This window comes from Synchiropus splendidus, chromosome 12 (assembly GCF_027744825.2).
Source record: "Synchiropus splendidus isolate RoL2022-P1 chromosome 12, RoL_Sspl_1.0, whole genome shotgun sequence".
Lineage (NCBI taxonomy): Eukaryota > Metazoa > Chordata > Actinopteri > Syngnathiformes > Callionymidae > Synchiropus > Synchiropus splendidus.
In genome coordinates, this window is record NC_071345.1 from 13,151,691 (window position 1) to 13,176,226 (window position 24,536).

Sequence of the window (24,536 nt, forward strand, 5' to 3'; positions counted from 1 at the left end):
CCTTTAGGCTCTTCAAATCTTCCAGGATTTTTTTGCTCAGCGATATTTTGTCCGACAGCAGAGCCAGTTTCTCGTCGAGTTCCTCCAAAAACTGCAAGACATTTTGTATATTCAACTGAACACGTGCCATGCTGTCAGTGACCTCATCACCTCCCGGTGTATTTGGATTGTCTAGACAAAACACAAGTTAAAGGACCTGCCCATCTTGTTTATCTTCTTGCAGAAGCTTCTGGTCTTCTTCAGAATCTGAAACTGAAGTTTGAAATATAATGAGGAATGTGACGGTCATGTGGGGTTGGGCACAAACTGACCTGCGTCCGACGACATGATGAAGCGGATCCTGAAGCGCTTTGTTCAGCGCAAACAGGTGATTTCAAAGCTTCTAATGAGTGTGTGTGGGTGGGCTTTGAATTCACAGGTGTTCTTCCTTCCCAGTGATTTCTATAGTTTCTCGAATTTGAACGCCAAGTAACTAAAACAACACAAATATTTGACTGGTGAATTTAATTCAGTAGTACTGTCTCTTTAAGAAAATCGACGTCATTGTTTGTGGGCGTAACCCGGAAGGCACGTTCGCTTCTTGAGCTGCATGGTTGTGGAAGATGTCAAATCGACTCCTGCTGTTTTATGAAGTTTGTTTTTGACACGGGGGTTAAATTAGTTACATCCCGACTGAGTCGCGGTTTTGTTTTATTGCGACGACCAGAAGGCAAGATGTGTAACGAGCTGAAGACGAAAGTGTTGCGTTTGCTACCGGCAAACTGCAATGGACCTCTCTCTCTGAAGGCGCCCCACACGGGTGAGCGTTTTTTGAGGTTTTGACACGGAAAATAGATGGAGTTTATTTGAAAGTCTTCGGGATGTTTGTCCGTAAATCGCGCAAACCCTGCATTGTGTTACGTCAGATTCCTGCGTTCCCTGACTCAGCCCTGCCCACGTGCTGATGAAACAGATGAGTGACGCAAATGGACAACATTAACATTTTTATTAATCCATCCAAAATGTTTTGGCAGTTACCTTTGTTTGAAGGACTATAAATGAATGCGATTCCAAGGAGTTTTTAGGTTGGTGTTGTGAACAATAATTCATATCATCGCTATAAGTTAAATCATTGTCGCTAACTTTTTGAGTTTGTGTTCAAGACCAACTGAGATATGATCATGTTTTAACCATATTAAATCATGAACAATCATGATTCAACACATCTTAGAATGCATATTTTTAAACTTTATTTTTTTGCGACTCAAGACTATAGATTTGTTCTCAACTGCCTTTAACTTTAGCCTCATTGGTCTTTCAATACTATAGAATCTGCATTGGCCAATAGAGGTTCACACTTTTACACAGTCTTTCTGAGCAACTCAACTAAAGAGAATACAACTATCATAATTGCGTTTCTATGTTTCCTGGGAAACATGCATTTGAATTTCACACTCGGCTACACGCACTCGGATTACCCACGTTACACCTGCCATGTGGGAAGACGTGAAACTCACACGCTCCGGACTTGGTGTCTTCGCTTGTCCTCAGAAATCCTGAGCCGCACCGTGCAGGCGCTGAAGGAAGGCCAGGTGGTCGGGGTGCCCACGGACACCATCTACGGCCTGGCGTGTCTGGCTCAGAACCGTGACGCCATCAAAAAAGTCTACGACATCAAAGGCCGAAACCAGCAGAAACCGCTCGCCATCTGTGTCGGAGAAATTCCGGATATTTACAAGTGAGCGTCGAGGTTTGAACCAGCGTACAACACAAACAAGTAAAGTAAAGGTCAAAAACATGGTTGTGGGCAGGTACTGTGACGTGAAGGTGGAGAAGGCGCTGCTGGAGGACCTGCTGCCGGGGCCGGTGACCCTGGTTTTCGAACGAGCTGAAGTTCTTAACAAAGATCTCAACCCTTTTACAAAAGTGAGTCTTTTTTTCCTGAGCAGATCTAACTTGTCAAGTGTGTATTGATTTATTTATTTATTTATTATTCATGGTCATGTTCAGCTTGTGGGTGTGCGGATCCCAGACCACCCTTTCATGAGGCGTCTTTGCCAAATGTGTGAGGAGCCGCTCGCTCTCACCAGTGCCAACATCAGCTCCCAGACCAGCACAGTGGAAGTGAACGTGAGTCATGGGGCTCTTCCTGCTAAGAAGATATGATAGAAAAAAAACAGCTTCTCTTTAATTCGTAACGCAGGAGTTTCAGGATCTCTGGCCTAAACTAGCAGTGGTGGTGGACGGCGGACCAATAGGAGACCTGAATCGCCTGGGGTCCACAGTGGTCGACTTGTCAGTGCCCAGCAGGTACCGCATCATAAGGCCGGGATGGTGAGTGTCATAAGAAGTCATTCATTTTCCCACAGTTAAGGTTATTGAGATGATTCAACAGGATGGAGGACATCCACACACTTCACTTTTGGGAGCTATCTTTGCTGTACTACTAAGACTAACCACGAGGGGGCGCGTCGAAATATTGTCAGGCTTGCTGTTGTGCAGGGGGTTGGATATTGGAGGTGGTTGACTTGCTGTGGCCAGAAGATTTGATCATTAAAACAACATTAAATTTGTTGAAGTATCATCTCATGTTTTCCACTCAGTTTTATGCTGAATAATTTATATTTAAAGGTTTAGAGTTGGTTAAAAGCAAAACACAGTGCCCAGATATTAACATGGCCAAATGATGTACTCAGTTTTGAGCTCAGTTTAGTTTGTGTTGCTTAAATCTCCGCTCGCTCACATCCTAATGGGACTCACAAACAACTCCCTTCCAGTGCCTTCTCCGCCACGGTTGACGTGCTGGAACACAAATACGGACTGTCAGAGGATTCTGGAGGAAAATGACCTCTGACCGCTTCAGAACTCTGTTGCTGAAACCAAAGCCAGAGAGGGCTGGATGGGTGGTGTGGCCGTGACACGGAGGATGGAACTCCTACTGATGTCCAGTAATAATGGCCTCGAGGGGAACTTCTTCTTTATTTATCTTGTGGCAACTGTCCCTGGGACCCTTTTCTTTTGTCTTTCTTGCATTCTTGCAAAACCAAACCGGGGTCACCTCCATACTCAACTGCACTAGCCACTTATGCTATCGGTCTACTTTAAGTGGTGATTCTAAAAAGTTACCAGGGGCAAAAGTTATTTAAATAGTCAGTGCGTTTGCTATAAAACTTTGTGGTATCAGAGGGGAAATTCACATCATTAAGTTAGAGTTAATATTTTATTCACAGTTTTGATATTCGCTGTGTAAAACTGCACTGTATATAGCTTTCTATTGATATTTCCCTCTTCACAAAGAGATGGTCCAGTGTGTATAAAAGTGAGTTTTTACTTTGTTTTATGGAAATATATTATTCAGAATTTGGTTGGAATGTTGAATATTTTAAAATGTATTTGGTTGGTTTCACATTGACTGTTAAATGTGTCTGGAACTGGAATGTTTTTTGGGTTTGTTTTTTTTTGGAACATCAAACTGTAAAACTGTCATTTTAAAGTATGCTGTTTTCTTTTTGTTTCATTAAAATATATTTATACGCTGTGTTTTTTCATGCTCGTCAATAAGTGCACTGGTACATTCACTTAAATACTCATTTAAAGTTTCACAAAAAACTGCACATTGGGTAATATTCAGGCTTTGGTGGGAGACAGCTTTCCTGTAAACAAGGATTGTCACAGTTAACTTAGGAAAAAGAGAATTAAGTTAGATGGACTGTGGCATTGAATGTTTCAAAGGAGGCTCCTGAGCAGTGTTGCAGTCAAGCAATAGCACTTGTGGGTCTTTTAATTAAAAAAGATATTTTGTAGTTTTGTTCGAACAGTATAGGAATATCTATCAATATATTTATTTAAAAGAGCATTTTTCCTGTCGACATTGTTCTGCCTTATGTCTCATATGTGCTGAGTAGTTGAGGTTTTATTACCTTCAATATGAAAAACACTGACATGTCCAATGAAGGACAGCATTTTATTATTGTTATTGATCTAGTGATAAATACCGTCTCTCAGAGAACGCGCATGGCGGGTTGTTGAATTACAGTAGTGAGAGTGTAGTAGTTCAGCAACATCATGTTCGAAGATTTATCATTCAGCAAGTAGCTCTGGGTTTGTCCTTGTACGTGGAGCATCCCACCCCTGACACCAGGTGACAGGTATCGGAATACTCTGCACATGTACTGGAGAAAATATTCATTCATTCAGTCATTTTGCTGCCAACAATTGGATCATTAAAAACTCCCGACTTGCTTATGAGACGTTGCTCAGCTTCTCTAAGAGCAGAAACTAGAGCTTCGCTGCTTGTCTGGCGCCCTCTGAACTGTACTTGTCCAGTTGGGTTTTTTTTTACATCAGCCACTGCTGCTTGTCTTTGTTGAACTGCTCCACCCACTGCCGGGTCAACTCCAGGTAATGTTCCGGTCCGTGCGGTTGATAGTCCATGTACACTCTGATGAGGGTCTTCTTGGGCATGGCCCTCTCGATCTGCGTCCCCTCGTGCCACTCGTTGAAGGACGTGATGCTGACAATCTCCGGCCTCACGTTCTGCGCCGCCTGCAGGGCCGTCTCGTAGTAGCGCCCGTTCACCCGGTTGCGGGTGTTGTGGTTGTTCCACGGTCGGATGCTGGTGTCGATGTATCCGGGTCCGACACTGGGGATGAAGAGCAGATTGTTGCCGTCGCAGAAAGCCTTGATGGCCTTCCAGTTCTGGTGCGAGGCGCCGAAGGAGAAGCCGTTGGAGGCGAAGTAGGTGTACATGCCGTCGAATCCGCTGGCGAGGATGTCGTGCTTGTGTCGCTCTTCCACGATCAGGGCGATGAAGACCGAGTCGTAGGCCGAGTCACGGACGCTGTGGGAGCCAGTGGGAGTCAGAAACTCAGACCAGGACTCGGGAGGAATCAGGTATGAGTCATAGATGTAGAACAGGGGGAGGCTCTTCCCATTGCTAGTGGTGAACTTGTAGAAGGCCCCGTGGTCAGCATATCTTTGGAGACAGAAAAAATATCAGCACAAAAAGGGCATCATTGATAAACATTAGACAGTCACTTGAATGTCAGGTTGGGGCTAAATAGTAAGCATATGATAAAGCTGATAAAGATGTGTATTATAACTACATTTACAACTACAACACTAAAATATGGTTGTAATATTAGTTTAGATAGATAGTGTTCATCCCACAGTGGGGAGATTCGGCAGAGAAAGATCCAAGTATATGAATAAATAAAAAATGAATACAGGAAGAGAAAAACATGAGAGAGAGGGGAAGCTGACTTGAAACGTCAAGTCAAAGTCAAGCTTGTTCTGAGCTGATCCGACATGATCAGGAATTACATCACAAGTCTTTCAGCGCCGAAGTAAACATGACATCTTAATGCCCCTCAGTCGAGTGTGCGTCGGGGAGCTCTGCTGTCAGGAGCTCCTACCTGTCGATGATGTACTTAATGTTGTCGTGCACGCTCTGGTCGCTCCGCCCTCGGTACGACTGGATGTGAAACGCAACCTGGAAAACACAAGCGAGGGAGCACGGACATAAGTTAATGGCTGCCGTTCATCATTACTGTCACTCGCCAGAGATGCTCCCTCAGCACGCAATCATATTAAAACCCTTGAGAAGCGATGAAATATGATGCAGAAACATTAGGACAATGAAGCTTATTGTGAGATCCGGTGCATGATAAAATAAATGTGGCAGTATTTGGAGCTCAAAAATCATGTATCGATAATCGATTTTACCCTTGTAAATATGTATTATTGTTGGACTGGCAGCTGTTTTTTTGGGGGGGGGGGCAAAAAATGGAAATATTTAATATCAGTAAGTTAGGAGACCACATGGATGCTAATGCTTGCCAAAAATATGGAGATTGAAGCAGAGTTAAAAAACCAGAGCAATGGACAGGGGTGGTGAAGAAGAAAGTGCAGGCAGGGTGGAGCAGGTGGAGACTGCAGGCATGATAATAAGGATAATATTATGAAGAGGAAAAAAGAAAAATACTTTTAAATCTAAAATAAAATGAATGTAACTGAACAAAATTAGTAATAATAATAATCCATCTACTATTATAAAAACACAAATACATTGTATTATATATTGTATTATATATGTATTATATATATATTTAAATTCAAAGGGGGTGGGGGATATTTCAAAAGTGTTGTACATGTCATGAAAAATGTCAAATGCTCACTAAAATCTCTCACTCCAAAGGAAGGCGCAGGCAATTTGGCAGCTTCTCCAGGACAGAAAGTGACAGAGAAGCCACTCGCTGCATCTGTTCTGTTTGTTTTTTCTCCAGTTGTGACAAATCCCGTCACACAGGCTCTGCTGGAGAGTTTAAGTGGTGCCACTCTGGAGACATGCTGAATGGCACTGTATACATTTCTGCACTGAATAACAAAAGCACACGGAATCCAAAGTGACACACGCTCCAGAACGTTTTTAAGGAATGGCCGTAGTTCAGCGACTCTGAATAATGCAGGGAAGACGTGGCTGAGCAGAGCAAGGCGACGGGACAGTGTGATTGGAATGGGTTCTGCATGAGAATGCAACTCGACTTTCAGGGTAATACATGTCTCACTTGCAACGCTTGTTTTATGGTGCGTTCTTGTCTGAATGCTGCCAGAACTCTTCGTTCTCAGATACCTTTGCACTGACTGCCGGTGTCACACGGCTTCAAGTGATGTCACCGACTTGTTAACGTTGTCGACTATGATGTTTAAGCTTCTTCATTTACCTTCAGCTGGTCCAGAGAAGCTTTGAAATGGAACCTTCAAACACTCAGTTGGAGGTCATGGGTGTGGAATTGGTCGATTATTTTAGACCACGTGTCAAACCCGAGGCCCAGGGGCCAAGTCTGGCCCTTCCTCTTTCCCTGTTGGTCATGGCAAAGTTGAAGTGCATCAAAATTCAGATCACTTCCCGTACAACAATGAATCTGTCAACTTGTTCACACCAAAGTGTCAGCACTTCCTTCTGCCACCTATCTACTATTGCTTACATTGATGTGTAGCTTGTTTATTTCTTGTCAAGTCTAGATTTGGGTCGACAGTGGGACACTTTTTACTTGTTAAACATTCCATCCTAACTTAAAATAGCGATCCCCCATGTGAGGAAACAAACTACGCTGACAGGACCATTAGTGTTGGGTAATTTTGGTGAGAAACAGAGTTCATGCATTTTTATACCTCATAAGAATTGACTGCAAACACTGGCAGAAAGATTCATGCTGAGCCAAGTCATATTTTTGCCGTGGTAAGCAGAAAGCATGACCATGAGGGGCAGGAAAACAGCATGAGCTGAAGATGTTTGGAGGCAGCAAAACCTCTTTGAATCGTTGAGTAAGAAACATATTGAAACAAATTGTGTTTGAAGTATTTCTTACCACCTACTTTCAAGAACTAATCAGTTAATGTTGTGTATTCTTTCCAGCTGTCTGTATTGGCTCCAAGTGGGATATAATAGAAGGGCTTCACTTCACAAAGCATAAAGTCAAGCGGCAAGGAGCTGTGGTAGTCAGACTGATGGGTAAAGGGAAAAGGGGGGACGTTTTGCATGCTGCGGGTTGCAGGTGATTGAAATATTCTTCACACTATTATATAAGTATGAGTCCAAATGTCAATAACATTCTGCAGACTGATGTCACGGCTATTTTTTCTATATTGTGTTATTTAATGACCTTTTTTCTATTTGCATGTTACACATATTTCTGAATATATTTCGTTTTTTTCAGGTTTAGTTTTTCCCCTCTGTCCTCTGGTGACCTCTAATGTGAGGCCCATCTCACACTTCGAAAACCACTGCTTTAGAACATTCATAAAATCCAAATAGGACTTGAAAGACCGCATGACTTGGCAATGCATTGTGGGCCGCGGTCGGCATGTAGACAGTCGTCAGACTTTGTTTACAATTATCAAATGCAGCGCTGCGAGAAAGGATTATATCAACGCAACAGGAAAAAAAGAAAAAGTCGATGGACCCTCTGGACAAACTGGACCCATGTACAAAGGCTCAGTTCCTTAGAAACTGCAGAGACATTGACTGAATAGAGGCGGGCTATGCTTTTGAATGCTGCAACTTATGTAACAGCACATATTTAGGTGGAATTTGAAATTAAAACATTTCTTAAACTAAAATAATTCTACTGTGAGTGAAGCAGGATGATCGACTTCTGTATGCTTGTTGCATCTACATGTGCTAACTCGAGTGGCACTACTGCATGATACTTGTGATGCAGCATAAATATGGAATACTGGGTGTGACAAACAAAATACATCAAAAATACATGAGGACATGAATGGGGAAGCGTATTTCGATGTAGATTTCCATATTCATTCATGTTGATTCTTCCTTTTTTATTTCCACTTGGTGTATTTTCCCCCTTTATTTCATTTTATATTACCACATTTATTTCCTCACTTGTTTCCTTAATTTGTCACTCTATCACTATTCCACACATAACACAGGTTTTGAGTCATGATTTCATTGAGCATGTCGTGAACTTGAGTTGCTGAAAAACGTTACGTAACAAGTGGCATCACCACGTATGTTATGTGTTACTTATGACACAGCAGTAACACAAGCTTTGCGTAAAAGACAACATGAACTCAAGATGTTAAAAACAATAAACTACAAATCAATCTCTGCTGAGTGAAGCTAGGTGAGTTACTTTGGCGGTAGCTTACCTTGTACTGATGAGACAGCATGACACATGCTCTGATTCACATCTTGTTGATTCAAACAGTCTAAAATTGCCACAAACACACCAACGCGTGTCAAGTGATTCCGTCAACGTGTGATGTTTGGGCCGTCATGTGGCTGCTACTCAAGCTACCTTCCGAGACCCGGAGCACTTGGCTCTCACCTCCACTTTTGAAGGGAGAACAATTGCAAACCATTGTTTGAATGAATGTGGCAGTTAATAACTCAGCACAATTGCTCATGATCAACGTTAAACAGACAAACCGCGCTGAGAGCTGGTGACAGTATGGTGAATACATTGCAGTTAATGTATAAATTCACAATACAGTGGTACCTCAGTTTTCGAATGTCCCGGAATTTGAACAAATCGGATTTCAAACAAAAATTTCAAGATTTTTTTTGCTTCGGACTTCGAACATCCAGAGTTGAACGCCCCCGAAAAAAGCCAGGAAAAAACATAACGTGCGCGGACCGATCAGCTGACCCGCGACGCGCTTTGTTATTGTGTATAACACAGCCTCTGTATGCAGACGTGTCCCGTTAGCTCTAGTTTTTTCTTCATATTGAGGTGTAAAACCTTTCCTGTCTCCACACTGGACCGTGGTAGAGTGTCACAGGTGCTCGCTCTCCACACCTCCGAGGCTGGAGCGCTCACTCCAGGGTTTGATGTCCTGTTGTGGGCTGGAGCTGGGACAGGGATGAGGCGAGTCTGGGACAGAGCGTGACTTGGTTTATGACTTTGTCACAGTGAAACTACACAGAAGCGCACATTCAGAGCTGGACACGCACCGGGCACCTCTTCACTTCTGGAGAGACGTCACTCACTCGGCAACCCCTCCCACATGCAGCGGCCACACACATCGAGGAACAGCGCACCTGCAGCAGACACTCTACATTCACTCCTACAAAAGACTATTTTAAGGCTTGGAACACATTATTTCTTTTTCCATTCATTGTAATGGGAAAAATCAATTCAGATTTTGAACAATTCGCTTCTCAAACGGCCGTCTGGAACGGATTGTGGTCGAGAACCGAGGTACCACTGTACATTGCTGTTGTTCCGTACTTGAACATCACCTTTTCGAGCCCTGTAAACTAGCCCCAAAGTCTTGCCACTCGCACCTCGACCCATCTCTTCAAAACATGTCCCTGAATTATTTTTTGTTGCAGTCAAACTCACACAGTAACCTCAGCGGTAGCAGCAAGTTTCTTAGTGTATCATTGGCTTTTTGTATAAGCTCAGGCTACTTAAGCTTGTTAGTGTAACACTTTCAATTGCAACGCAACATTCGGAGCTTGCGGATCAGGAAGGTAGCATGAATAGCCCATATATATAAGCACTGCCCTTCACCCCTTGTTGACTTCACATCCACATTCACAATGAAAGATGAATGCCTTTGACTAGTAACAGAGAAAACGCTTTCTATGCATAGCAGAGGTGGTCAAACTGGTGAGGGAGGGGGGAGGGAAATGTCTATACGAGCGTTTTTAGAAGCGTAACATGGGGGATTACTGTAAATAATTCAAGTTAAAAATTCAGTTCTGTTCTTGTAGGTTTTCTGAACAGCCTCATACGGTGCCGCGAAGCCTCAGTCAGGGACCACATGTCGCCCAGTTCAACTCGTAATTTCGCAATGCACTACAACAGCTGAAGCTCTTACGGCGCTTCAGATGGAATTTTCTACTTCAACTCCACACAATCCTTTACTGCATTTTAAAATCCAGCAAACCTCACTGTCTGCAAAGCGATTGACTATACATGATACACGTCTATCGTCTGCGGCCCCATTCCTCTGTCATCCGTCTCCTTCCATGATCATTTCTCCTGTTTACTTATAGACCATCTGTCCTCGCATCTGCGCCAGAGGCACTGACAACGATTATAGCTCGTCATAAAACAGACATTTCTATTCGTGTCAGTAGTTGCCGGAGCAGCAGGACGACTCCGTCAGATCGGCGCTACTTGGAAGGAAAATAAGTACAGCTGATGCCATTAGTGGGCCCCACGGGTCACATCCCCCCCGTGCGCTCCATATTTCTCCACGGCAGGAGGCGGACGTCTCCTTGAGGGTGTTCAGAGAAGCTTCAGACCCAGGGTGAACGTCTCCCCTCTGCTTCTCGTCCCCGCCCTCCTGAAAGGGTTATTTTGGCTTCCAGTCAGCTCTGCTCTCAACCTCTCCTGCTCCACCAGTGTGTGGGTGAAACAATACTCAACTTATATAATGAAAAAAGTACGTTGCTTTTTTAGCCTTTTCCCAAAGAAGAGCTTGTGTGTTGTCAGATGTGGATGGAGGTCTGTTTTGGGAGTGTATCCTTTTCTCTGTATTCATCTATTGGTGAATCTGGAAATACAAATATAGCGTCACTCAGTAAAGTGGAGGGCATCTATCCCGACCTGGACACTGACAGTAACGGTCACTCACTTAGGTTGAGTTGCTTTGACAGTCACATACTGAACCTTGTGACACCGTGGAGGGTTTGAGTGAGAGCAGAAGAAGGACAGCCTTCATAGAGCTCATTGTTGGATTTACCACCGCCCCCTTCCAGAATGACAGGTGAGGCTTTCAAGCCAACAGACACGGAGTCAACAGTCAAGCGCGGAGGGAGACAGATAAAGCCCTGGGGTTGTTTCTCAGCTCATGGGAGCCTCGTGTTAAGGTGGCCCACCTTTCCCAGAACAAATGGGCCCGGGGCCCATTCAAGGAATAGAACTGCTTCATTACTCTTGATTTATTTTGTGTACAATAACTATGTTTAATCTACTTACACGTAAACAAACCAAAACCTTGTGAAACCACGCGATCAGCACAAAGAGATTTATTTGTCATCTAAAAGTCCAACTAGCAGCAGAAGCAGCCATCAAATTTGTCAAATAAAACAATGCCTTGATATCATGAAATAAAAATAACAGATTTTTTTTTCAAAACATAAACTAAAGAAGAAAAAGTGTTTAAATTTTTTTTAACTGATATTAAAAACTGCTTCAACAGGCGCTTTCAACAGTGTTTACTGTTGGGAGCAGCATCACTTTATCATTTTTTTTCTTTTCAAGAACTTCTCCATAGTTGCAGCTTCCAAGTCAATTCAGTGATGCACTGTGTGGCAAGTGTATTAAGGCTGAGCATGTTGCAGCAAAAATCACACTTCTAGCAGCCCTCTAGGGGGCGCTCAACCATGGGTCTGAGCCCCATGGTTAAGAATCACTGGTCTAGTCCAGCGACAAGCACAGGTAGACCCCTCGTAGCACTCACACTTTTTCCTGCTAGCTAAAAGTGCCTCCTCCCCGATTCCCTGTTTTTTCCCTCGCTCTTAAATTGTTGAGATTAAAAATTACTCTCTAGTGATCCCAATATTAATACGTTATATTAGGATCAATCTATTGGATTGTTGATTAGTTGTAAAAAAAATAATAAGGAAATGGCCTTTTTATTTGATTTGACATTTCAAACTGGCTCATGACGAAATGCAGTAAATGTATTAACTTAAACTGGACGCGAACCAGCAACCTTATGTTCCAGTGGGCTATATTCGGTCCACTCAAGCGCGGGGCCTCAGAGTGGAGGTAACCAATAAACGTACATATGATATTGAAATCTTAAGTTACTAAAACGTAACTTCAGTTCTATGAATACATGTAACGCCCTAAAACAGTATTGCAGCCACCAGATGGCACTGTCTGCAGTAAAATATTTGGATTTGAACAGCCTATTCAATGAAACCTCACATCATTTCAAAACTAAAAGCACCATCTAGTGGCCTCTGGAAATTAGGACACTGCTTCATCAACCCTGCAGTACTGTTTCATGATACCTCATCTGCCCATCACTACCCACTTCTCTGTAGAGAGACCTTCTTTTCCTAGCGCGACTGTAGATGAGGGAGGAAGTCGTCCAAGTCGTCAGAAACCAATGGCCACTGAGACGTAAGTCTCACCAACTTGTGTTCAGTGGTAACGTTCAGGAAGGCAACACCATCTATACTTCTTCATCTCACATCCATCCAGTCAGACTGTTCCCTGACCATCCCTTGCATCGGTGGGGTTGTACATTGCTATTGCGTCTTCTGAAGCGGCATCTAAGGGTCTTGCATTGTACTTCCCATAACATTTGCCGTAGCCATAGATAGCTAAACCAACTTAAGTCTAGAACTAAATGTAGCTTTTGATGAAAGGACTTGAAAGCAGGACAAGCAGCACATCATGGTTTCCATCACATGTATAGCCACAAGCGCTAATCCTGCTCTGTATAGTTATGAAAGCGCCAACAAAAGGCAAGACTCCAGAGCCGAGCCGCTAGCAAGGACCGATTTTTTTTCAGAGTGTTGCCGAGAAACACTCTTTGGAATAATAATTCAGTTGACATACTGAAATAAATGAAATATTTATCAACTGTTGTGTATCGAATGGCCTTTTCAGTTCCAAGTGACATTATACGTAGTTAGAGAAATGAAACTATGATACACGTTAGGAATGTATCCTCAGTTTCTCGCTCATGTCCACACGGCCTCTGCGACTGAGTTGAATTCTGCGTGTTCTCATTATTTACTATTTGCCTGAAGAGATCACATGTTCATGTATATGGATCCCAAGTCTGTTTTCATTTCCCACATGAGTATCACGCTCTCTTTTGGCCATGAATTTAACAATGCGGTTTCCTGACTGAGCTTCGTGTAAAAACCCTGTTAGCCCAGCCTTGCATGTCTAATGCAGGCGAGCTCACAGAGATGCGTTATATCTTCGCCCGCAGCCAAACGGCAGAAGTAATATCAGCTGATGAATCGACCAACTGCTGCTTGTCTGAGAAGGAGAAAACTGTGGTTGTCATTGTGTTAATGCACTGCTTTACGTGTGGAGAGAAGCCCAAGCTGTGTAAATATTAGTCCACCAAGATCAACAGCATCTTCTCCAGGCTCCCTCAGAGAGGAAATAAGACTATCACTGCAGCTAAGAGCCCTCGGCATCGACGCTCCTGCAGCCAGAATTCTGAATAAAATTAATTTCCCAGACTATAATTGTTATTCTTGATGTGGTTTTAATGGTCGCCTCAACAAAAACGGAATGGGTTTTTAATTTCATGTCAGATTTTTTTATTTATTTTGTGACCTGCACTGATGAAAGGATCATTTGCCAGGTTAGGCCTTGAATCTGGATTAGTAGATCAAGACTGTATGAAACTAACTGTGACACCGTATGGAAGGGTTGATGAGGTTTCATGAAACAGTGTCGTGATTTTCAGAGGCCACCAGGTGGCACTGTCGGCTGTATAAAACGAATTCAATTAAACGTCACGTCACTTCCAAACCAAGTGCGCCATCTAGTGTCCACTGAAAATTGGATCACTGTTTCATCAACCCTGGAATAGTTTCATGATACCTCATCTGCCCATCACTAACCATAACTAATGTGAGGGAGGGAAGACAGAAGGCCAGAAAGAAATGTTTCTTAAATTTGAGGGAAAACTACGTGAAGTGACATGTATGTCTTTTTTTTTTTTTTTTTTAATGTGACATGCATGACTTCTTTTTTTTAAACCTGCGAGATAACTGTTATCTTGCGATAAATTTTATGTGTGATAATCTGTATCTTGAGATCATTTTTATCTCGGGATAAAATACATCCAAAAAAATAAACACATGCATGTCACTTCTAGGGCTCGGCAGAAAGATAAATCGACACCGTGACATTAAAAATTGAAGATATTTAGATGAAGTTTTGCTGAAAGATTCTTAGTCTAAATCTATAGTGGAAGAACTTTTAAGTGTAAAGGAATTTGATATAGCATTTTTAGCGTCAGTGAATGACGTCATCCTCACGACCTGCTCGACTTACGTCCACCCGTACTTACGACCACAGCCAGCAGATGCTTATTTGTTTTTATTCAATGTCTGGCACCGCAGCAGGTAGCAGCCCGGCAACACGTACGACACTTACAGCACCACAGTATCCCAGCATCTCACTCTCACACAGTGATCTACCACTACAGTAGCACCTATAACCCTCGCCTCGGGTGTTTTGAATGGCATTTGACTTACGTCCAATCTGACTTAGGACCAGTGGGTTGGAACCGATCCCGGTCGTAAGTCGGATGTTACTTGTAGTAATTTTCCAGACTCAAAATGTCAGAGCTGAGCCAGAAGACTTCATATCTCAGCTGACATTCATTCAAAGCCCATGGTCGGAAAGGAACACTGGCTCATGTTGAAAAATTCCATCTTGGATCTTTATTGGACATTAGGGTGCCACCCGCAAGCAGCCTGTTGAGGGGCACAATCATCCTTCAGAGACTCAGAGTGCAGCCAGATCTTATATATCAATATAAAAGGCAGCAGTTTGCAGCCTTTAAAAGGGACCTCCAGTCCACTTGTTTTCAGTTACTTTTCCCCTTCAAACGGCGCCGTCGGGTCCTGCTTCCGTGCCAGGTGTATGACTGAACATACATGTCAGAAGAGCTTCCGCTGCATTATTAACATGACATACGTCTTTTGAGTCACTCCAGCGTGGAAAAGTATTCCACACTTTGGCTGTTAGGGCCGACATATAATATTTAAGTGACTCCCCTCATTGACCTTCCCTTGATTTCTACACTGAGCGCATGTATCGTGTTACCATCCGCGACTCCTCGTGAAACATTCATCAGCCCTTTCTTCATTGACAGCCAGTGGACGCACCGTGTCGACCACTTATTTCCTCCAAAGTGGCATTTTCCGACCTAATTGGCAGTCGGCTGCGTGTTCCTTTTCCTCCCCCTCATCTGCTGCACTATATGCTGATGTGCTCCTGAACTCAGACTGGGTCCCTGCTGAACCACTGATTCAGCAGCGGCGGCTCTTTTGACCCGTTTTCTCTCTCTAATGGTGAAATTGTCACAGCAGCAAACATCCCGGGTCCCTGAGTAGCGAAGGCAGCATTTATATATACTCCGCAGAGCTGCGGAGGGAGTTCGGCCTCCACTGATGTCAAGAATATCAAAGTGCTGCGTCCTCACAGGCAAATTCTTCACTTCAGACTGGCTTCCTCCGACACATCTGTGCAGTCAACCACAGCGAAGCGGCTTGATTTTAATTCCAGATCTGTTGTGCGTGCTCTGCAATTATCATTTCCATTTGGCATCAACAAACCCTCAACAAGTGTCCAATAGTGTTTTTTTTTAAAGATATTATCTCTTAAAACAGATCGAGCCAAAGTGCAGTTAGGGGCCACATGAGGCCCTTTGCCAGTATTTGCTCTCATGAGGCTAAAAGGAAAAAAGCTGTTCATGAAGAAATACACCATGAACACAACAGAGCTCAAATACATAACCGTCCTGCTTTTTTTTTACAATTTCATTTTATTTTTTACCCCTTAACTTATCTAAATAAATTATATTAAAACTTTTTTACATTTATATATATATTTTGCTAAATTTGTCATTTCCCATAACAAACATTTATTTTTTATTAATTTATTTGCCTAGTAAACATTTGTTACGATACAAGTCTTAAAATTCTCCAACAATTGAAATAATTTTATTTTTAATAATACTTTTCCGGCAAAATAAAATAAAATAAAAAATATCAATATAAATTAAAAGAAATCCCATAAAAACATGAGTATATTTCTGATGTATGTCGTGACCATTTTTTATTTGCTAAATTTATTTATTCAAGCATTATTTCATTTATTTATTTATATTGTGTCGGGGGAGTGATTTGGACTGGAATTAATTGTACATTTTTTGTCTTCTCTGTTTCCACCTCTCCACCTGAGACACAGATCTTATATATTTTTGTCCCTTCGAAACATGGTGCATCGCAAATGTAACTTCACTAACCACATAGATTTCAAATATCTCAGTCCATCGCCTTCTGCCTTCTGCGTTTTCAGGTCCAATTGGGGATTAGAATTTCCCAGCAAAAAGAAGCTTAATCTCATGCCCGGATCAACATCAACGTGCATCATGGCAGATGTTTTTGTTCACTTTAAATTAAATGAGTTTGACCCAAAAGATACGGCAGGATATTTTTTAAAGGCAGCATGGTCAATAATAAATAAATTGTTGAGGAATGTCCAAGATAATATAGTGCACCTTCGCTGGGATACATTACATTACATGACAGTAAATTGTCCATTGGTTTTTAAGTGTTTGTAAAGCTGTTGTGTATATGTGTACTTTTCCTTTTTTTTCCAGTGTGCGTGGAGTGGGCAGTGTGTAGGAGGCGCACATTCCTTCTGCCTATGTGAAGAGTTTTGTCTTTCCATCCCTTTACCTGCTTAGTCAGTTCAGCATCTCCTACATAGTGACCCGCGAATAAATGACTTGAAAGGCTCCTAATAAATGCATCATCCATCTTTTGTGTCAGACTCATTCACAATTGATGAAAATGTCTATTCTCTAGACGTTCTTGCTTGTTTTTATTGCCAGTTACACCCTGAATTTACTCATATCTGAAGACATTCCTCCGTTCAGAAGGCAACTCTATTAAATGAATTATTTTCCTGGAATGACTTGTGTAAAAAGATAAATTGCTATGTCTCAAAATCACTTCTTCGGAAAATTCCCTTGCTTTACCTTGAGGTTGTGTCTGTACGCCGCATCCAGAATGGCCGGCACCACGTCCTCTGTGGGCTCCCCGTTGTCATCAGCCAGGCCAGGTGGATACCAGGACAGCACCAGCACCCCTGGAGAGGAAAAGGAACAGCTGCAGCTCAGCATTACCACACGCAAACTGCAAAAGCAATTCCAGCTCCATTGTTGTTTTGAGCTACAACACAGGCCATATTGCAACTCCACATTTGAGAAATGATTTTTTTGGGAGGACAGAGCAAGAACAGCAGGGAACCCACAACCACCCAGAGAATACGTACAAGCACAAGCTCGACCTATAGCTTCCTAGACCTTCACTCCAGCAAGACTTGAACTTAGGACATCTGTGTTTCTTCCTCTAAGAGCCGGCGTTGTCAGATTGATGAGACTAGTGTCAAACTCAAGGCCCGGGGGCTCAATCTGGACCTCCAAGTCATTTTTAGTGGCCTGCAATCACTTTTTTTTTTTTAGATAAACTAGATGGCGCTCTTGGTTTAGAAATGATGTGATGTTTCATTGAATTAGCTGTTCAAATCCAAGCATTTTACAGCAGACAGTGCCATATGGTGGCCTCTGAAAATCAGGACACTGTTTCATGAAGCCTCATCGACCCATCACAACTATACCAACACACAGAGTCATTTTTATTATTTTTGTGAGGACCTCTCTCACTCTCACTTATCCAACCAAAACAAATGGCTGTCCTTAAAAGCACTCTTAACCAAACGTACATCCAATTTTATTGACATGTTAACCCTCTAAACCTTGTGAGGACAGGCCAAAATATTTTCACAAGAAGGTGGCTTGTCAAGGCTTGATACTCACTCAAGTATGGCAAAACCCATACCCACCCACGCTATGTTTGTGAGGACCTCACATTGCCATAATGCTTTCCCACTCTCTTAAACAAATAGCTCACGTTAACCAGGACTCTGAACCAAACTGAAACCAAATTATTATGACCTTGCTGTTTGATATATTTACCCTCAACTTGATGTGTAACCTTGTGGGGTCTGGCAAAAGGGCCCCACTAAGAAATAAGGGCCCCACAAGGAGGTGTTTTCCCCGACATTAGACATCACTAGGATATACATGCTTAAACACACACACACATGTTTGATTTTCTATCCTTGTGGGGACATTGTGAGCTTTCTCATTGACATAACCCTTTCCTCAGCCTCTCACCCTAAATGTAACCATCCAAAACACATGGCTAACCTTAACCAGGACTCTGAACCATGCTTAAACCCAATTACAATGACCCAGTTATTAAGAAGTCTTCATCCTCAAATTGAAGCTTAACCTCTATTTGGGTCCAGCCAAATGGCCCCACAATGCAATACGGTCCTCACAAGGACAGTGTTTTGTCAAGAATTGGTCCCCAAAAAGTAGGATCCATGATTTTGTTTGATGCCCATGGTGAGTAATCTCCTCTCATGAAACATAAAACCTGCCCTGGCCCGCAGTCTGGCTTCCACTCTTGCGCCTTATATCACGTGTAAATGATGGACACCATGATGGACACACTCTTAGATCCACTATCACTAATGACACTGTCCTATACTCTCGCTGCCCAATGGGCGAACCAAAATTTGTCCGTCGCTCTGAATCTACGTCAGCTCCCCTAAAAGTGCTTGTTCACGCTGTAATTCCGACTCCTCGTGGCCCTGCCGTGAGATGCCCAACAGCAGCTTCATTCATTTACTTTGTGGTGGCCGGCTCCGAGAGCGGGGCTTTCTGACAACACAATATCAAGCTGACAGCAGCGCCAAACAAGATGAATAGCAGGCGGCGTATTTATGTGAGAGGGAATCACTCAAGTATTTGGCAGTGTGTGGAGCCTAATTAAATGGATTGCTTTTAAGTACACATGGAGAGGCAGCTCCCCTGTGATCCATCTGTCATGGCAGCTCACGTTAGAGGGACGCTTGATCCTCTGGTCATTTCCATGTGGTGTCCTGTGACATCCCACTGCCTGTTCGTCGGACACGCTGGCGGATACCTGACACCAAAGTGCAAAGTGCCCGGGGTCCTGAGGGTAGTCCGATACCAAGATTATATAGGTTTGTGTCGGGAGGGTGAGTCAAGTTTGGGGGAGGAGACTGGCAAAGTTGGAAAGACAAGAGTTATGATTATTGATCATGAGGTCCATCACTCATCAGGGTCAGGAGCTCAGTCACACGGACTTGGGGCATAAGTGTTGCTCCTGGTTTTGTGAAACGTCTGTTTGCTCTCTGTATAACACCAACCAGACCAGCACTGTTTGGATAACTGTGAAGTCCTGTTAGCACCTGTTGGAGTGACCACACCTTTGAGTTTAGAAATGAGGTTTCAATTGTATTGGTATGTTCTGAAGGTGCAAGTAATGCATATATGTAATTGTACACGCTTGGATCCCACTGTCAGGATGGAGTTATGACAGTCACTCCTCCATATATGTTCACTTAAGGTTAAATAAAATACTGCATTTCATAACATACAATTGTTCTTGCAATGCCACCCATCATCTGTGCAACAATGCAGACTTCCAAGCATCACACCCTCTTCAGAACAGAGCACTTTGTTAATCTCCTCTGAGTAGCTGTTTTTTTTGGGAGAGGAAATTCTGTTATGCAGACTGGATGGTATGATCACACTTGATGATACTAGTATTTGCCTCCAGACATCCATAAATCAAAAAGCAATGCATCACAACAGCAACAGGAAACTTTGCTTTGTTTTGAAGAGTTCATAAATGACTTTACCAGAAGTCCCCTCATGCTCTATCACTGTCATGAGAGTCATAATATTTATTCAGCAAAAGTACAGTGGTTCCGCATGCCTGAATGTTTTTGGTTATATTTTTATTATTATTATTTTATTTAAATATTTTATTTATTTTTCTTTTTTAAATCATGGCTTGGCAAACAAATGTATTGATAATACAAAAAAATGAAAATTGAAAATGAAAATTATACTTCTGCAATGAATAAACATCAATAAAGAGCAGAGTATAGATAGAGATAGATAGATAGATAGACAGACAGATAGATAGATAGATAGATAGATAGATAGATAGATAGATAGATAGATAGATAGATAGATAGATAGATAGATAGATAGATAGATAGATAGACAGACAGATAGATAGATAGATAGATAGATAGATAGACAGACAGACAGATAGATAGATAGATAGATAGATAGACAGATAGACAGAGACAGATAGATAGATAGATAGACAGACAGACAGACAGACAGACAGACAGACAGACAGACAGACAGATAGATAGATAGATAGATAGATAGATAGATAGATAGATAGATAGATAGATAGATAGATAGATAGATAGATGGACGGACGGACGGACGGACGGACGGACGGACGGACGGACGGACGGACGGACGGACAGACAGACAGACAGACAGACAGACAGACAGACAGACAGACAGACAGATATACATCCTGACTCATCTATGGTTAACAGTATTTAACTTCACATCTCACTTCCTGCAGTGACAAAATGCCACATCAAGTGCAAAGGAACAACACTGCGGGTCATGTCTGCAACTGGACTGTATGACAGACAACCCTTACCCTCAATGCCAGAGACACGTTGTCCTAAAACAACTTGAGCAGTTATCAAGTTATCACGATCAAATATTATAAGATTTAAAAAAGTAAAAATAACTATTTTATTCTATTTCATTTTATGTGTTTTAAATGATCAAATGTTGGCTCATTCCATTCACAATGGCCCTAACTTGACAGTACAACTAACAAAGTTCAACCTTAGAACCCAACATCATTGACAACTAGACGATATTTTCATTCATACCCATCCAGGGGTCTCTGTAACATATTCTGCGGCTCACTTTAGATAACACGCATATTTGCAGATGTATGAGTAACAAACGTATCCAAGGAGTCACATAGACTTCAGGCTTCAAGTCTATACTTATTATTGGTTTGTGCAGCAAACTGACAGCATTGTTATGTCAGTCTGCGCTCGGTTTTAAGACACGTTTGTGAAATCTTTCCGACAAATGTTGAGCTGTGACTCGAGTTTTCCATTCAGATGGTTCCTGGCTTCAAGTCAGTTTTCAGACGATTAAACTCCCAAATCCTAAAACATCAACAGCAAGTTGAATGTATTAGCGATGAATTTTTAAACAAGTTGATCACTAGAGAAAAGTTATAGAAATGGACTATGCAGTGGATGAAGGGGTTCGCGTGCGGAGCTGTCCGCTGACTTGTGGTTCTGAAAACCTTTCCGCGCGAGCCTTTTCGCCATTATTTACAGATACAAACAAGAAAGAGGTTTGGCTGGACCTGCGGCTGAAGCTCCGATCTGCTCCATGTGGGACTCCAACACGTCCGGATCTCTGGAGCTGTACGGGCTCAGCTCCGGGTAGAAGCTGGATCCGATGTCCTCCGGCGGCATGTGTCGCCCTCTCGGATAACTGGAGGCGATTTTGGGGTCCCAGTGTGGCACCAGGATGTGATCCCAGTGGATGTACTTCCCGTCCATGTGCGGGGTTCCGTACCACGCGTAGTAGAAGATGTGAACGTCATAGAATATCGTCCCCTGAGGTCCGGAGTTTGAGTTGAGTTGTTTGGTGTCGGCCAGGTTCGGGGGTGTGGAGGATTCGTGGGGCACGGAGCGCCGGTCCATTTGCCCCGCGACCACGGGAAGAACCTGCGCACCTGAGACCGCGCTGGGGAGTCCGTCCTTGAGCTTCAGGGTCCGGAGTCCCATCATGGTTCCGAATATGAAGAGAGCGAAGAGAAAAAGAGCGACGCAAGCTCTCCTCCGGAGCCGGGCCATGTTCGAGATGGAGAGGAATCTTCTCTGACTGTATCCGAACCCTTCGGTCCGGCTTCCTGGCGGCGAATATCCTCCCGAGTTTTGGACTGCGTCTACATAGCTACAGCGGTCCAATTCAGTGGCATGATTCGGGCTCAACTCCTCAGATGTTTCCTTGATGCTTGGAGTGGCGATGATGTGACTTTTCTGCTCCCTGTGGTTGGCTGGGTCAGAACCACAGAGGCGGGACTCCTGGAGAGACTCGGATAAAAATGTTTCCACTTCACTGTTTGCTTTATTTAACCCATCACTGCTTGGGTGCGTGCGTGTAGTCCGGAAATATAAACTTAATAAGGGGAGAAATCCTTCACGCAAAGTTGACTTGAAGTGAGACTCCGGTTCCGAAGCAACACTGACCTCTAGCGATGATTTGACATAATACTGAATGAAATCATTTTGATAAACGACGCGATGAGAGCAATACATGAGTTGAAGGTAAAAAATACTTTGTCATTTATTATAATTGAAATGTACAAGTTTGTGCACAAATTGCCTGCCTCTTAAGAAAGTTGTTTCGCCCCTATTTAAGTATTAGTATTTTTGTCATCAGATAATGGAATAAATGGAAATATTACTTCGTGATGAAGAAACGAATTTACAAAAAAACTTTATTTCATATCACATCTCTGACATGGATTATTCTGAAAATATCAAAAGTTTGAACGTGAGGAAAACCCCTAAGGTTTGCAAAATTAAAATTTAAATGAAATAAATATATCTGAGGATACTATGATTTTTTATTATTATTATTAGTCGAATTAATCATAAAACGATAATGCAGGTAATAAATATTTAGTGTATTTTTTTCTAATTATTTCAACCATTTCTTCATAGTGTAAAGAAATACAGATTTGTTCAATCAATAAAATAAAATAATAGTCTTAATTAAAAAAAAAAAATAAAGTGCAAATGTACAAAAAAAAACATAAATAAACAGTAACAAAATGCATACGACCATCATTCTTCTGTTTTCTTCATGGATCTATTTACTGCAGTAGAAGTCACCTAAGCGTCATCGTCCCCGGATGTTTTCGATGATAAGAAAAGAGAAAATCCTCCGTTTCATCCAACAAACTGTCAGTCATCGCTAACGATTATGAAATATATTTGGGCTCGTTTCACTGTCTGAGTGACCTTTGACACCCGGGAATATATATTTGGCAGACATCCAAACGGCTTGGCTTCCGGCCAACACGCGCGGCGGTGTCGGGGAGAGGTTCTGACCCCGCCGCTGGGGAGGCACTCACATCCATTGGGTAGTTTTCACCATTATTGTGACCCTGACGGCGAGCATAATTCAATCCCGGGATTAAATCGGCCAGGCTTCTTTGTGTCACGCTTCATTTTTGATTCAGTTCAAACAAACATGATACACGTTGAAGCGGCGTTCAGGGGCCATCGGAAATATGATACAATTTCTCAAGAAAATTGTCAGGTGGAGTGGAATTGTGTTTTCGTAATGATAGTAACAAACAAATAGTTTTAATACATAAATATTGCACACATAAAGAGTTGGATTTATGTTGATTACCACTTATATTCGACCAGATATTTATTTTAAATTATTTTATTTATTTATTTATTTTTTCTTTCATTTTTCAGTTTTTTTGAGTTGAGTACAAGTAAAGATTAGGTCTTAAATCTATGGCACTGTTGCTACCGAAAGTAAATATTCTGTCTTCAGTATTTTTTTAAGTGTTGAAAGAATATTGTTTGAGCAGTAAAATAAATTGCGTGTTTACACTCAAATCATAGTCTGTTATCGGATCAAGTTAAGATACAATATGTGCGTTATTAGAGTTTGCAGTAGTTGTCAGTTTCGGGGGGTTTATGCCTCCACAAGGGGTCGTTGTGGTCGGAGGGGAAAAATCGAACCGGAAGAATCAATGCAAAATCAATATTTAAAAAGACATATCAAGTCTAAAAGTTCATTTTTTGTATTCTCAGAAAAAATGTTGGGATATTTAACAATTTTTATTGGCGATTGGAGCTCATCGAATACAGTGTGAAGATCTCCTCTAAAACTTCAGTTCTGGCCATTGATCATTGCGTGTTGGTAAACGCTGCTCCTTTCTCCTGTTTTTGATTCATCCATCATTCCACAAGGACAAGCGTCAACATCTGAAGGCGATCAATCAATATCGATCTCGCATTGATCCGTTTGACCAGCTTGGCTTGTTTTTCCTCTCATCTTTCCCTTCCTGGGCTTTTTTTAGAGACACTTTCGGATCCTTTTGTTTAGTTCCTGCAACACCTTTACGCACCTTTCACCCCCTCCCCCCTTTCCCTTTTTATCGATCCAAAATCACCATGATCGGATGATCAATTACCAGTGAAATGTGATCCTATGGAGAAATTCCACCCTCATTTTAAGCATTTTTAGTCTGTTGTTTCTTGCTGAGTAAGGCCAGTGTCCTTAAACTAAGCAAATATGAAAAGCATGTTTCCATTGATCCCACTTTT

At 42.3% G+C, this 24,536-nt stretch overlaps 2 protein-coding genes across 2 annotated transcripts; one reads left to right on the top strand and one right to left on the bottom strand.

Annotated features, from left to right (window-relative positions):
- The first annotated feature begins 24 nt into the window (after positions 1–24).
- On the top strand, positions 25–3,444 carry yrdc (yrdC N(6)-threonylcarbamoyltransferase domain containing). Its single transcript, XM_053880671.1, has 6 exons — positions 25–799; positions 1,531–1,717; positions 1,791–1,905; positions 1,990–2,109; positions 2,183–2,313; positions 2,757–3,444. Exons 1-6 carry the CDS (start codon positions 628–630, stop codon positions 2,824–2,826), a joined length of 795 nt encoding a protein of 264 aa, XP_053736646.1. The 5' UTR covers positions 25–627; the 3' UTR covers positions 2,827–3,444.
- Positions 3,445–3,952: 508 nt separating this feature from the next.
- Positions 3,953–22,231, bottom strand: LOC128768406 (glycoprotein endo-alpha-1,2-mannosidase-like protein). Its single transcript, XM_053881274.1, has 4 exons — positions 21,539–22,231; positions 17,212–17,321; positions 5,394–5,470; positions 3,953–4,954 (listed from the first exon to the last, which is right to left on the bottom strand). Exons 1-4 carry the CDS (start codon positions 22,032–22,034, stop codon positions 4,318–4,320), a joined length of 1,320 nt encoding a protein of 439 aa, XP_053737249.1. The 5' UTR covers positions 22,035–22,231; the 3' UTR covers positions 3,953–4,317.
- Positions 22,232–24,536: the final 2,305 nt, after the last annotated feature.

What these genes read in the sequence shown, in the direction of transcription:
- yrdc (XM_053880671.1), top strand. Translation starts at nt 628, where the DNA reads ATGAAGTTTGTTTTTGACACGGGGGTTAAATTAGTTACATCCCGACTG. An exon ending in TCTGAAGGCGCCCCACACGG is followed by an intron (nt 800 to 1,530) that starts GTGAGCGTTTTT and finishes GCTTGTCCTCAG; the next exon opens with AAATCCTGAGCCGCACCGTG. An exon ending in CGCATCATAAGGCCGGGATG is followed by an intron (nt 2,314 to 2,756) that starts GTGAGTGTCATA and finishes ACTCCCTTCCAG; the next exon opens with TGCCTTCTCCGCCACGGTTG.
- LOC128768406 (XM_053881274.1), bottom strand. Translation starts at nt 22,034, where the DNA reads ATGGCCCGGCTCCGGAGGAGAGCTTGCGTCGCTCTTTTTCTCTTCGCT. An exon ending in GATCGGAGCTTCAGCCGCAG is followed by an intron (nt 17,322 to 21,538) that starts GTCCAGCCAAAC and finishes TTTCCTCTCCAG; the next exon opens with GGGTGCTGGTGCTGTCCTGG. An exon ending in ATTAAGTACATCATCGACAG is followed by an intron (nt 4,955 to 5,393) that starts GTAGGAGCTCCT and finishes CTGTCTCCAAAG; the next exon opens with ATATGCTGACCACGGGGCCT.